We start from the raw sequence: 12,389 nt of genomic DNA, 5'->3' as shown, positions 1-12,389 counted from the left end.
TCTTTTTTTCTTTTTTGGAGACAGAGTCTCACTTTGTTGTCCTTGGTAGCGTGCCCTGCTGTCATAGCTCACAGCAACCTCAAACTCTTGGGCTCAAGTGATTCTCTTGCCTCAGCCTCCCAAGTAGCTGGGACTATAGGCACCTACCACAACAGCCAACTATTTTTAGAGACAGGGTCTTGCTCTTGCTCAGGCTGGTCTCGAACTCCTGAGCTCAGGTGATCCACCTGCCTTGGCCTCCAGAGTGCTAGGATTACAGGTGTGAGCCACTATGCCTGGCCCCATAACTCCATTTTCTATGAGTTCTCCAGAAGTTTTCTTACATGTATAGTAGAACTCCCACAGCTGACCACCTCCTTAAGTTGACCTAACTTCATAGACTGGGCATGCACCACTTGTACTATCAGTACAATAGGCCTGGTTCCTTACGTTGACCACCTCCGCATGTTGACCAGGTCAGTTTACGGAGGTTCTACTGGATCTTTTCCTTCTTTTTTCTTCTTTCAAGCCCTAAAAGGAACAGCAGCACCTCCACAGGGCCTGCCAGGGCCTGCATCTTCTCAATCTAAGTGGCCGCTTTAACTGGTCCCTACACATGCTCTCAGTTTTCTTTACTCTGCAGTTAAACATTTAGCCCCACTGGACGCCGTGGGAGTCTTCCCCATCGTACTGCTGGCTGACTCTGGCATCTCACCTTAGCCGGAATCTTTGCCGCATGATTCTCCAGGATCAGCCTCTTTAGGTGCAGCACCCACAGCCGCTTGTCTTGCTGGGATTTAGCCTATGGAGAGATTTGGACAGTCAGACAATGCACAGCTCCTCTGCACACACACAGCACTCGGATACGATGGGAGAAAGTGCCACGTGACCAGAAAACTCTGGAAAGGGCTCCTGGCCCCCAGCACTCACAGTTCACGAGGGAGGGGGTTGGAAAGAGTCCAGGGCAGGGCAGCTACCTGAACCGTGTGCTGCAGCTTGGGGTTCTTGTAGTGGAAGACGCTGAAGCTGAGCGGCTCCTTGGGAATCACCTCCACGAGCATGAGGTTGCCGCACTGGAGCAGGAAGACGGGTGAGGTGCACGGTGGAACCAGCCAGCGGAGTCCTCCCCTGCCACCCCCCGGCCTGCACACCTACCAGGATGTGAGCTTTGTATGTAAACGTGTCATCTCTCTTCTTTGTGATGAGAAGCAGCTTGTCAAAAAGGAAGAGCGTCCGCTCATTCTTGGCCCGCTGGATACGGAAGGTTCCCTCGAGTACCAGTTCCCCATAGCTGGTCAGGTCCGGCCCCTTCCAGTTAGTGAGCAAGCTCTGTATCTCCTGAGGAAGGGAGGGGCCGTGGGATTAAACAGGGACGGAAAGCAGGGCACCAAAGACCCGGTGGCCCATCTGTCCTGTCCAAGAATGGTGACTAATGGTCCGCAAGGGCGTCTAATGACCTATGTGCCATTTAATGGTCTGCAACATAAATTTGTGTTTATGGGTGGTGACATATAAAAGGTAACAGAAAGGAATTGAGTTGAGTTGATAAGTCACCAATTACTTATTCCTCTTTTTTTTTTTGTAGAGACAGAGTCTCACTTTATGGCCCTCGGTAGAGTGCCGTGGCCTCACACAGCTCACAGCAACTTCCAACTCCTGGGCTTAAGCGATTCTCCTGCCTCAGCCTCCCGAGTAGCTGGGACTACAGGCGCCCACCACAACGCCCAGCTATTTTTTGGTTGCAGTTTGGCCGGGGCCAGGTTTGAACCCGCCACCCTCGGTATATGGGGCTGGCGCCCTACCGACTGAGCCACAGGCGCCACCCTACTTATTCCTCTTATCTAATGATCCTTATGCCGTGGCTGGCAGCAACAGTTATGTCTTTTAAAATCTAATTCCAGGGGTCCCCAATATGGCACATTCATAGATAAGCTTCCTTCTCCTGATTTTCTCCCTCCTACTTTTCTCATTAAAAACCATCAGCAGGGCGGTGCCTGTGGCTCAAAGGAGTAGGGTGCCAGCCCCATATGCCAGAGGTGAGGGGTTCAAACCCAACCCCGGCCAAAAACTGCAAAACAAACAAAAAACCATCAGCAATGTTGGCTCAAAAACTTTCAGATACTGAAATCTATATCACAAATTAGCAATTCAAAACTAACACCCATGTAAAATTATACAAGACGTATTTTCTCAGAAATTTCCTGATTTTTTTTGTAGAGACAGAGTTTCACTTTATTGCCCTCAGTAGAGTGCCGTGGCCTCACACAGCTCACAGCAACCTCCAACTCCTGGGCTTAGGCGATTCTCCTGCCTCAGCCTCCCGTAACTGGGACTACAGGCGCCCGCCACAACACCCGGCTATTTTTTTGTTGCAGTTTGGCTGGGGCTGGGTTCGAACCTGCCACCCTCGGTATATGGGGCCGGCGCCCTGCTCACTGAGCCACAGGCGCCACCCAGAAATTTCCTGATTTTAAATTCACTTATTTGAGGAAAGGAAATGAACCTTTCTTTGCCCCTAACTTATGTTTTCCTGCTTTGAATAGAACTTGACAGATACAGATTGATAATATGACTGACATTTTTCTTCGGGATTTATCATCTATTAATATCAACATTTTTTGCTGGGCACAGTGGCACACACCTATAGTCCCAGAGACCTGGGAGGCTGATAGTTGCTTGACCCCAGGAGTCTGGGGCCAGCCCGGGCAACATAGTGAGACCCCATCACGAGCAAAAGAAATATTTTTAAAGAAAGTGTTTTTTATAATTTTGGAAAAATATAAGTATTCGCAAGTACCATTTAATTAAGGAACCTATAAGATAATCGGAAACTTCACTGATGGGACATAGAAATGAGTAGAAGTAGAACTTTGAGCTATGTTCTGATTTAGCAGTGGTGTCAGAATGCCAAGCAGATTTATAGGGAAAACTAGCCATTTAGCCATTTTCAAATAAGTAATCCTCCCCCCCATCTGCAGGGGATACATTCCAGCACCCCAGAGGCCTGAAACCCTATGCAAACCATGTCTTTTCCTATTCATATGCACCGGTGGTAAAGTTTAATTTGTAATTAGGCACAGTAAAAGATGCACAACAATAATCAAAGAGATCAAATATAATAATATGCCAGCATTACTACTCTTGCATATGGGGGCCGTTATTAATTAAAGTAAGGTGGATTTGGACACAGCACTGTGATATCTCAACAGCTGGTCTGATAACCAAGCTGGCTACTAAGGTGACAGCTGTAGGTGGTGTGGACGCACTGGACCCATTGCCCTCAGTAGAGTGCCGTAGTTACAGAGGAACGATTCACGTCCCAGAGGAGGAGGAGGAGGAGGACAGCATGACATTTCATCACAATACTCACAATGGGCATACAATTTAAAACTTAAGAATTTTTAGTTTTTGAAATCGAGTCACACTCAGTTGCTCAGGCAGAGTGCCATGGTGTCAGCCTAGCTCACAGCAACCTCAAACTCCTGGGCTCAAGACATCCTCTTGCCTCAGCCTCGTGAGTAGCTGGGACTACAGGTGCCCACCACCCCACCCAGCTAGTTTTTCTATTTTTAGTAGAGATGGGGTTTTGCTCTTGCTCAGGCTGGTCTGGAACTCCTAAGCTCAAGCCATCGCCCACCTCAGCCTCCTAGAATGTTAGGATTATAGGTGTGGGCCACTGTGCCCGGCCTACACTTTTCTATTTTGGTAGAGATAGGGTCTCACTCTTGCTCAGGCTGGTCTTGAACTCCTGAGTTCAAGCAATCCACTCACCTCAGCCTCCTAGAGTGCTAGGATCCCAGGGATGAGCCACTACACTGAACCTTATAAATTGTTTATTTCTAGAATTTTCCATTTCCTATTTTTGGACTTTGGTTGACCATAAGGGACAGAAACCGTGGAAAGCTGTAATAAATATAAGGCCTTGGGAGACTCAAATATTTAACTTGGGTCTTCAAAGGGACTACGAGCAAACCATAGCTTAAAAGTTACAAAGGTAAGTTGTGTATTAAATAGTTGTACGGTACAATGATCAGTGTTCCTGGGGTCCTGACCTTCCTTCAGGGAGAACTGTACTGAAGACCATGAATGAAGTGCAGTAACCGAGCCACCTTAATATTTAACTTAGAAAGTGGTAACAAGTCAGTGTCCCAACCGCACTGCTGGGCGCGGACGTCTCGTGGCTGACCTGTAACCGGACCGCATGCTCGTGTTTCCGCTTCATGTCATTGATGTGCCAGGCTACTCGCTGCATCGTGTCTATGGCATCCAGCACCACGTCGTAGCCTTCCGTGTCCTTATCAAGGTGATTTTCTATTTCCTTTAAAAAAAAAAATTAGTTGATTTCCACTTTTTCTCATACCAACCAATGGTACCTCTATGATTAGGTCCTTACATTTTGTTTTTACTTATTTACATGCTACACCATTCCTGAAGATTTTGAGGCCAAAAAAAAATCTTCCCCAAAACCAGTATGATAGGAACAAATACAGGGATAGGAAAAACAAAAGTAGAATAGAATCTTAGGGCAAAGAAGATAAAAGATGTGTGGTCCACTAAGCCTTACAGAGATATTATACACATGGTTATTATAATAGATGAGAGAGTTGTTCTTATAGCTATGGAGTTCTGAGCTTCCCAATGGCCAGTGTAACACAGTTCTTAGTAATGTAGTTTTACTTTTTGTTTCCTAGACAAAGTCTCACTCTATTACTCAGGCCAGAGTACCTTGGCATCAGTCTAGCTTAAAGCAACCTCCAATTCCTGGGTTCAAGTGATCCTCCTGCCTCAGCCTCCTGAGTAGCTGGGACTACAATGGCTCTTGTCACAACACCAGTTGATGTTTGTATTTTTTAGCAGAGATGGGGTCTTGCTCTGTTCAGGCTGGTCTCAAACACCTGAGCTCACTCCTGCCTCACCCTCCCGGAGTGCTAAGGTGATGGCTGTCAACCACTGTGCCTGGCCTAGTTCTCATTCTTACATGATAAAAAACATACTTATTTTTTCTTCCAGAGGAAACAAATGTTTCATAGAGGACCTTAATATGTAACAGCAAAAATATAGTAGACATTACATTAAAAAGTCTCTATAACAAGTACATATTCCTATAGTTAAGGTTCTAAAGCCCAGATGAAGTTCATGGAAGACAACCCTTCAGTACTGCAAGAGATCTCATGGTTGAAGTATTCCATTCTCTCATGGTCAGAAGCATATCACATGAGCACCAATTTTACCACTGGACATTTATAATCCCAGGAACATGAGAAAGGGACTTGCTCTAATTCTTTTGAGCATATAAAAAAATCTGTCCCTAAACCAGTGTTTTTCAACCATTTTTAATCTCATGAAACACTTGAACCTACAGTTACATTAAAACTATGTTGATTAAGAAAGAAAAAAAAGATGGGTGGCGCCTGTGGCTCAAGGAGTAGGGCGCCGGTCCCATATGCCAGAGGTGGTGGGTTCAAACCTAGGCCCGGCCAAAAAAAACCCCACAAAAACAAAAAAAGAAAGAAAAAAAAAAGAGCAAAAAAAAAAATATACTCACTGTGTTTTGAACTTTTTGGAAATTTAATTAATGATCTTTAAAAATTTTCACAGCACACCTAAGATCCTCTCATAGCCCAGTGTGCTACAGCCTACTGGTTGACAATCACTGCCCTAGACTCTTCAAAGAACCTAGGGATACAGACTATTGTATATAGCTCCTTTAATTCTTTTTTCTTTGTTTTCTTTTTCGACAGAGTCTCAAGCTGTTGCCCTTTGTAGAGTGCCATGGCATCATCATAGCTCACAGCAACGCTTAGGCTCAAGTGATTCTCTTGCCTCAGTTTTTCTATTTTTAGTAGAGACAGGGTCTTGCTCTTGTTTAGGCTGGTCTTGAACTCCTGAGCTCAAACAATCCACCTGTCTCCGCCTCCCAAAGTCCTAGGATTCCAGGCACGAGCTACTGCACCTGGCCCTCCTTGGATTCTTTATTGTATTCACAATGGCTAGCAGGGAGCTCTGTGGTCAATAACTGATCATATGGAAGCTATATCTTCTTAAAAACAACAGAGTTGGACCACGGCTCATGCCTCTAATCCTAACACTTTGGGAGGTTGACATGGGAGGATCACTTGAGGTCAGAAGTTCAAAAGCAGCATGGGCAACACAGGGACCCCATTTGTGGTGGTAGACACCTGTAGTCCCAGCTAATGGGGAGGGGCTGAGGTGGGAGGATCACTTGAGCCCAGGAATTTGTCTGGGCAACATTCCATTATATCACAGTAACATTTTGTAAATCTTCGTTTACTTTACTGAGTACTCAAGTTTTTCATCTAGCTAGAAGTGGGCAAGGAGTTTACATTTACTTTCCGCCTTCAGACTCAGCTGTTAAAAAGGCTCTGTGAAATTATAATAATGAAACTAAAGACTTCCAGGTAAGTTCAAGATCAATGGCAAATTTTAAAAACTAGTAATTCCTTCATTTGCCTAAGAGCCAATTCCATGTATCAGTAAACAGACAGAAGTACAGAGGAAGTTCCTGTGGGGGTTTTCATGGATGGCTGTGCAACTTTGAAATGATGTGAATGGCAAGGGGAATACTCTAATCAATGACAGAAGCTTCACAGACTTCAAAGGCAACCAAAATTAGTTTTGGAGTAATCCAAATAATATCCTTTCCTTTTTTCTTCATTGCCAGCTCTTAATATAGAGGGCAAGGGCTGTTTGTTCTACTATTAATTTTGTAGGGGTCCTGACTTGTTTTACCTGCTTGAGATCTCAGACTGTTCTGTTGATTGGCGGCCATCTCATTGTCTAGAAGACTGACCCTGAGAGATCGCTGGGACACACCGGTCTCAGATGTCCTATTAACCTACTTCAGCAGAGAGTTGTCTTGGGACAGATTATTTAAGAATTGTTTGGAAGCAGCTAATTAATCTCACTAGTCCTAAGAAAACATTAGGATTGATTTAAAAACTGGGCACAGTGGCTCAGGCCTGTAATTCTAGCACTCTGGGAGGCCAAGACAGGTGAATTGCCTGAGCCCAGGAGTTACAGATAAGCCTGAGCAAGAGTGAGACCCCATCTCCACTAAAAATAGAAAACCTAGCCGGGCATAGTGGTGCCCACCTGTAGTCCCAGCTACTCGGGAGGTGGAGACAGGAAGCTCAAGCCCAGGAGTTTAAGGTTGCTGTGAACTATGACACCATAGCACTCTACCCAGGGTAACAGAGTGAGACTCTGTCTCAAAAAAAAAAAAAAAAAAAAAAAATTAAAGTAACATCTCAGATGTATCTTCACAGGATATAATAATCTCCCCAAAGATGAACCACCTAGGCAGAGACCAAGCAAAGGAATTTCGGGTAAAGCTGGACTGTCAAAGTTCTTAAAATTTTAAATGTGTGGGGAGGCGCCTGTGGCTCAAGGAGTAGGGCGCCGGTCCCATTTGCCGGAGGTGGCGGGTTCAAACCCAGCCCCGGCCAAAAACCACAAAAAAAAAAAAAAAAAAAAAAATTTTAAATGTGTGGAACTGAGCAGTCCAGCTTTACCTGAAATGACCGTCCAAATTAGATCCTGCAATCATTTAAGAAGAGATACCTGTGAACTACAGGCATGTTGACAGAGAGAGGTGCTTGGGGTTAAAATCCCTTTTAAAAAGGGATTTTTGATGTAATACAAAAATAATGAAAACAATAGCTTATTTCTATGGAGTGCTTATAAGCCATAGTGAATGTGGGCAATTTATAGAATTTGGACCCCGGCGGTCCAGCCCCCGAGCCCTGTTCCTACTCCGCGATACTGTCTTTTTCCTGTTACCGAGGTGAGCAGGTCCTACTTACAGAATGAAAACGACCTCAATAAAACTTTTTTCCGTTTGTGTCAACTTCCTTACAGGATAAGAGATGAGAATTTGAGAGCTACGACTATCTTTATTTCTAATGGCTCCTTGAATTTTTGAAGAGTGGTGGAAAATAATAAAAAGAGAAGCTATCTTGAGTGAGGCTAAGCCCAGCCTGGAGATCCCTCACCACCTGCTCATCTGTCCTCTCCCCTTCAGCCCCTCTCTCTCTGCTTTCATACAAAAGCCAATCTATGACAAATCGCCTTCCCTCCCTCCCAGCTGCCTACTGAATCGGGGTTCACAGAAATAAAACATCAAAAAAAATCTGTTTTCCATTTAGACAATAGCTCCCTGCCTGAAACTGTCACTGCCCAGTGTGAGGACTCCTAAGCCCGATGAGAATCAGAGCTAAAATTAATCTCTTAACTTGGCTGTTGTCAATGGGGCTACAGGCCCACATGAACATCCCTAATGCCTCAAAGTAGATTAGTCAGTTGTAAAATATGAGTGTGGAAAACGTTTCCGTATGTCTACAGCCTTTTCTGGTATTTTCCCCCAAATTTAATAAATACACCCACAATCTCGCTCCCCTGCAAAGTGCTCGGGTACGGGTAGAAACTTACGTGCAGAAGGAGATGATACTTGAGAATCCGCTGAACTGGTTTCAAGAGATAGGACCCCAGAGGCAGTGAGTGTTTCAGAGTTTCCTGACGTTCCCTGAAGAATTTGGCCAGTAGCTTGTTCCTCATGCACTCTGTCAGCACGGCGACTGATCTGCAAGAGCGAACCATTTTTATCTAAATGGTAATGCTTTTTACGTGGGGTATTCCAGGGTTTTTTTGTTTTGTGAGACTGAGTCTCACTCTGTCACCCTAGGTAGGGTGCCATAGCATCACCATAGCTCACAGCAACCTCAAACTCTTGGGCTTGATCCTCTTGTCTCAGCCTCCCCAGCAGCTGGAACTACAAGTGCCCACCACTCCTGCCTAGTTTTTCTATATTTAGTAGAGATGGGATCTCGCTCTTGTTCAGGCTGGTCTCAAACTCCTGAACTCAGGCAATCCACCTGCCTCGGCCTCCCAGAGTGCTAGGATTATTATAGCCGTGAGCCATCTCACCCAGCCTGCTGGCAGGAGTTTAAATTTGAAATAAGCTCTTTGGAAAGTACTTTAATAAGTAGAGTTGGAGATACTCTTTGACCCATGAATTTTATTACAGATATATAGACACAGACCAATTCTTACATGTATCTACTAGGTGAGTTTAGGAATAATCAGAGCTGAGTTGGGTATTCAAGTTTTATATGCCAGTTAAGTATAAATGCCCTGCTACAGAGCCAGGATTTGTGCAGATTAGATCAAGCCCCTCTGGGAGGGCGAAGCAGAAAAAGGCCCTACACCCAGGGAAGACAGCACCATGGCTCATGGCTATTGGGCAGGAAGGTACTTCCTTCTGGAACATGCAACTTCATGCCAGGACACACGGCTTGGCAAAAGGTTTGTGAGTGGGATTTTAGCCCCTCTTGTGCAATGCTCGCCTCACGTGTCTGTGCTGTTTCCACAGGTTAGATAAGGAGGAGGCACCTTTGTATTAAGAAAAAGGAGCTCCCTTCTTGCCAGTTGACAGAGCCCCCTACCAGGGTATTTGTTACCCCCTCTGCTGGCCACTTTATGTGATGCACAAATGTGACCTTGTGGGTAGCCCCCTTTAGAGACCTCTGCCCAGGGTTAAGGTCCCTCTGAAGATTTGTGAACAGATCTCTCTTTCCACCTCCAACTGGTTCTCCTTACTCTTAACACGGCTTCTGGAAAAGCCTTATTACTGTGAAGCGGGCCTCAATGCAGGGTATCTGAAACACAGGTCAGAACACCTCCACCCAGCTTCCCCCAGGATATCCCAAAACATCTTAAGGGAATGATTGAAATAAGACTTGAGTCTCATATGTACCTAAAGCAAGCTAACAGACAGGTACAGTCACACACATGTACATTTATGGTTTGGCTCAGCATCTGTAGCTCAATGGTTAGGGCACTGGCCATATGCACCGGGGCTGGCGGGTTCGAACCCGGCCCGGTCCTGCTAAACAACGATGACAACAATAACAAAAAAGTAGCCGGGCATTGTGGCGGGCACCTGTAGTCCCAGTTTTGTAGAAGTCTGAGGCAAGAAAATTGCTTAAGCCCAAGAATTTGAGGTTGCTGTGAGCTGTGACACTATGGCACTTTACTGAGGGTGACATAGTGATACTCTGTCTCAAAAAAAAAAAATCTTATGGTTTCATAATGTAGAAGTAGATGAAAATAATTTCACTTCTTTTTTACCTGAGTAATATATTTTCAGAATTATAAAGTGATTTTTTGGGAAAAAAGTCATGTAGAACACCAAAGAACAAAATACGATTCTGTGGAAGAAAGTTAAATGGAAGTCTTATAGTTAAGCCACCAGAATCCCTTTTGGGCCCACCTGCTCTGAGAAATATCTGTTTGAATAGATTTATTTCCTTCTTGAATTGAGATTTCAAAATTCTGCTACATTACATAATCTGGGAACTTTACTAATGCTCTTTAGAATCAGAATCGGCCACTCAGTAGCCATCCGTGGGCTTTTGAACTCTTGCTCAAGAATAAGGACGTGCCACACAGGCTGGGTGCGGTGGCTGGTGGCTGATGCCTGTAATCCTAGCACTCTGGGAGGCCAAGGTGGGTGGACTGCCCTGAGGTCACAGGCTCCAGACCAGCCTGAGCCAGAGTGAGACCCTGTCTTTAAAAAATAGCCAGGTGTTGTGGCGGGTGCCTGTAGTCCCAGCTACTCAGGAGGCCGAGGCAAGACAATCTCTTAAGCCCAAGAGTTTGAGGTTTCTGTGAGCTATGATGCCACAGCACTCTATCGAGGGCGACAAAATGAGACTGTCTTTAAAACAAACAAAAAAAGAAAGAAAAACAAATACAGACCCGTCACACAGTGAGTGTAGCTCTGGGTCCAAGAAGTCTGGGGCATTGGCAGGCATCTGAGGACAATGACTTGACCAGATTGTGCCCCTCCCTGGGGGCAGGTTGGGGTGGGGGCTTGTGTCTCTTCACAGTAAAATCACGGGGGCGTGACTGGTGTAAAGAAAGCAGACACCTGTCAGGGTGTGCCAGCATCTAATATCACCATTAAATAGCACCGTTTCTTCCAAATGGGAAGAAAACTTCGTCAGATGGGCTCAAACACCTGGCATTCTATGCTTGTTGGGACAGGGGAAAGGGAACATTGGGCCTCAGAGAGCAAACTAATTGCAGACAAGGGGACAGAAGGAAATACTTCTCTGACTATGAAAAGTACACATTGGCCAAGAACCGGACATGGCTTCTTCCCTGAGAACGTCTTTTGAGCACCTCTCTAACACGTTTTCTCAAAGACAGGTTCAAAACAAAACAAAATACCCTGTTCCTTCCAGAAAACTATCCTTAACTGTCCTCACTGGGACCGATCCTCCTTACCTTGGGTGTCCTTAGCTTCCTTTACACATTACTGAGGGTGCCCTATATTAATTCCTATTCCTTTATTTGGTCTTCCGTAACACACTAGTCCACTACCACATTTAGCTGAGTTCTGACTCTCAAGAGAATATGAACTGTTTGAAGGCAAGAGGTCCCAGTTCTTATTTCCTGCCAATACACACCACTTGATGACACAGAGAATGCCCTGAGAATGACAGGCTCTGAGAAATTTTCTGGCACAAAGATTTCGCCTTTTCCCTTGTCTTGGAAGTGGCCCAGCATATAAGCAGCCGAGCACACCTACCGTGTACTCTTCATGGTAATTCAGAAAATCTTCTACATTTGTAATTTTGGAAGTTTCTATCAAGATGTGATTTCTTCAAAGGATATGTTTATAATGAAATTTACACAGACACAATCCCCCAGACGAGTCCATCACTTTAGATTCTGATAATCAGGTTTAGACCTTTGTAGATTCTTTGGAGTAGGAATCTTTTCTCCTTTCCTCAGGAAGAAGTTTTGTGGACAAGTGGAGGGCTAATTCTGTGATTTCTCGGAACGAGGGTGTGCTGCCATCTGGTGTTTGGTTTAAGGACCATGGCATTTAGCCGGGACTCTTACAATTTCTTAGAGCTTCAGCACTGAGGTGGAAACACACACTTTGGGAGGAAGAGCTGCTGGGGTGAAACTATAAATGATGGCGCGTCTGCAGATAAGGATCTGTGATAAACGCTCTAACACACATGTGGGGTTTTGTTATTTGCTTTTTTTTTTTTTTCTTTTTAGGGAGAAGCATGGCTGGCCACCAACCAAATAAATCATCATGGCAACACAGTCCAAACCAACATGAAGAGCAAGAGACTAAAATCCTGCGAACTACATGGAAAAGAAGGAAAATAAAAAGGTCTGAGGTGGGGGAATTACAAAGCTTCAGCAACCTGGCAAGTAGCATGAGGTTAGAGAAACCTCAGTTCAAATCCCAGCCGGGCTGTTTGGCAGCTATGTGCCCCTTGTAGAAGCAGCACTTTGCCTGTCAGAGCCTCAGTCACTTCACCTGCAGAAGGTGGATGGGGACGGGTGAGAACCAGCACTCGTGGAGGGAG

At 45.1% G+C, this 12,389-nt stretch overlaps 1 protein-coding gene across 2 annotated transcripts in view; it reads right to left on the bottom strand.

The window, feature by feature from the left end:
- PLEKHG1 (pleckstrin homology and RhoGEF domain containing G1) overlaps positions 1-12,389 on the bottom strand; it is a 246,192-nt gene that overhangs the window by 32,433 nt on the left and 201,370 nt on the right. For both annotated transcript variants that reach the window (XM_053592226.1, XM_053592225.1), the window contains 5 exons: positions 8,428-8,578; positions 4,166-4,297; positions 1,135-1,317; positions 957-1,052; positions 695-781 (listed from right to left, as the gene is read on the bottom strand). In XM_053592226.1, the coding sequence (XP_053448201.1) occupies positions 695-781; positions 957-1,052; positions 1,135-1,317; positions 4,166-4,297; positions 8,428-8,578 (649 nt within the window). The remainder of the gene's footprint in view (positions 1-694; positions 782-956; positions 1,053-1,134; positions 1,318-4,165; positions 4,298-8,427; positions 8,579-12,389) is intronic.

This window comes from Nycticebus coucang, chromosome 5 (assembly GCF_027406575.1).
Source record: "Nycticebus coucang isolate mNycCou1 chromosome 5, mNycCou1.pri, whole genome shotgun sequence".
NCBI classification, from domain to species: domain Eukaryota; kingdom Metazoa; phylum Chordata; class Mammalia; order Primates; family Lorisidae; genus Nycticebus; species Nycticebus coucang.
Note: the sequence above shows the minus strand (reverse complement) of the source record. Positions and strands in the feature narration are given on the sequence as shown.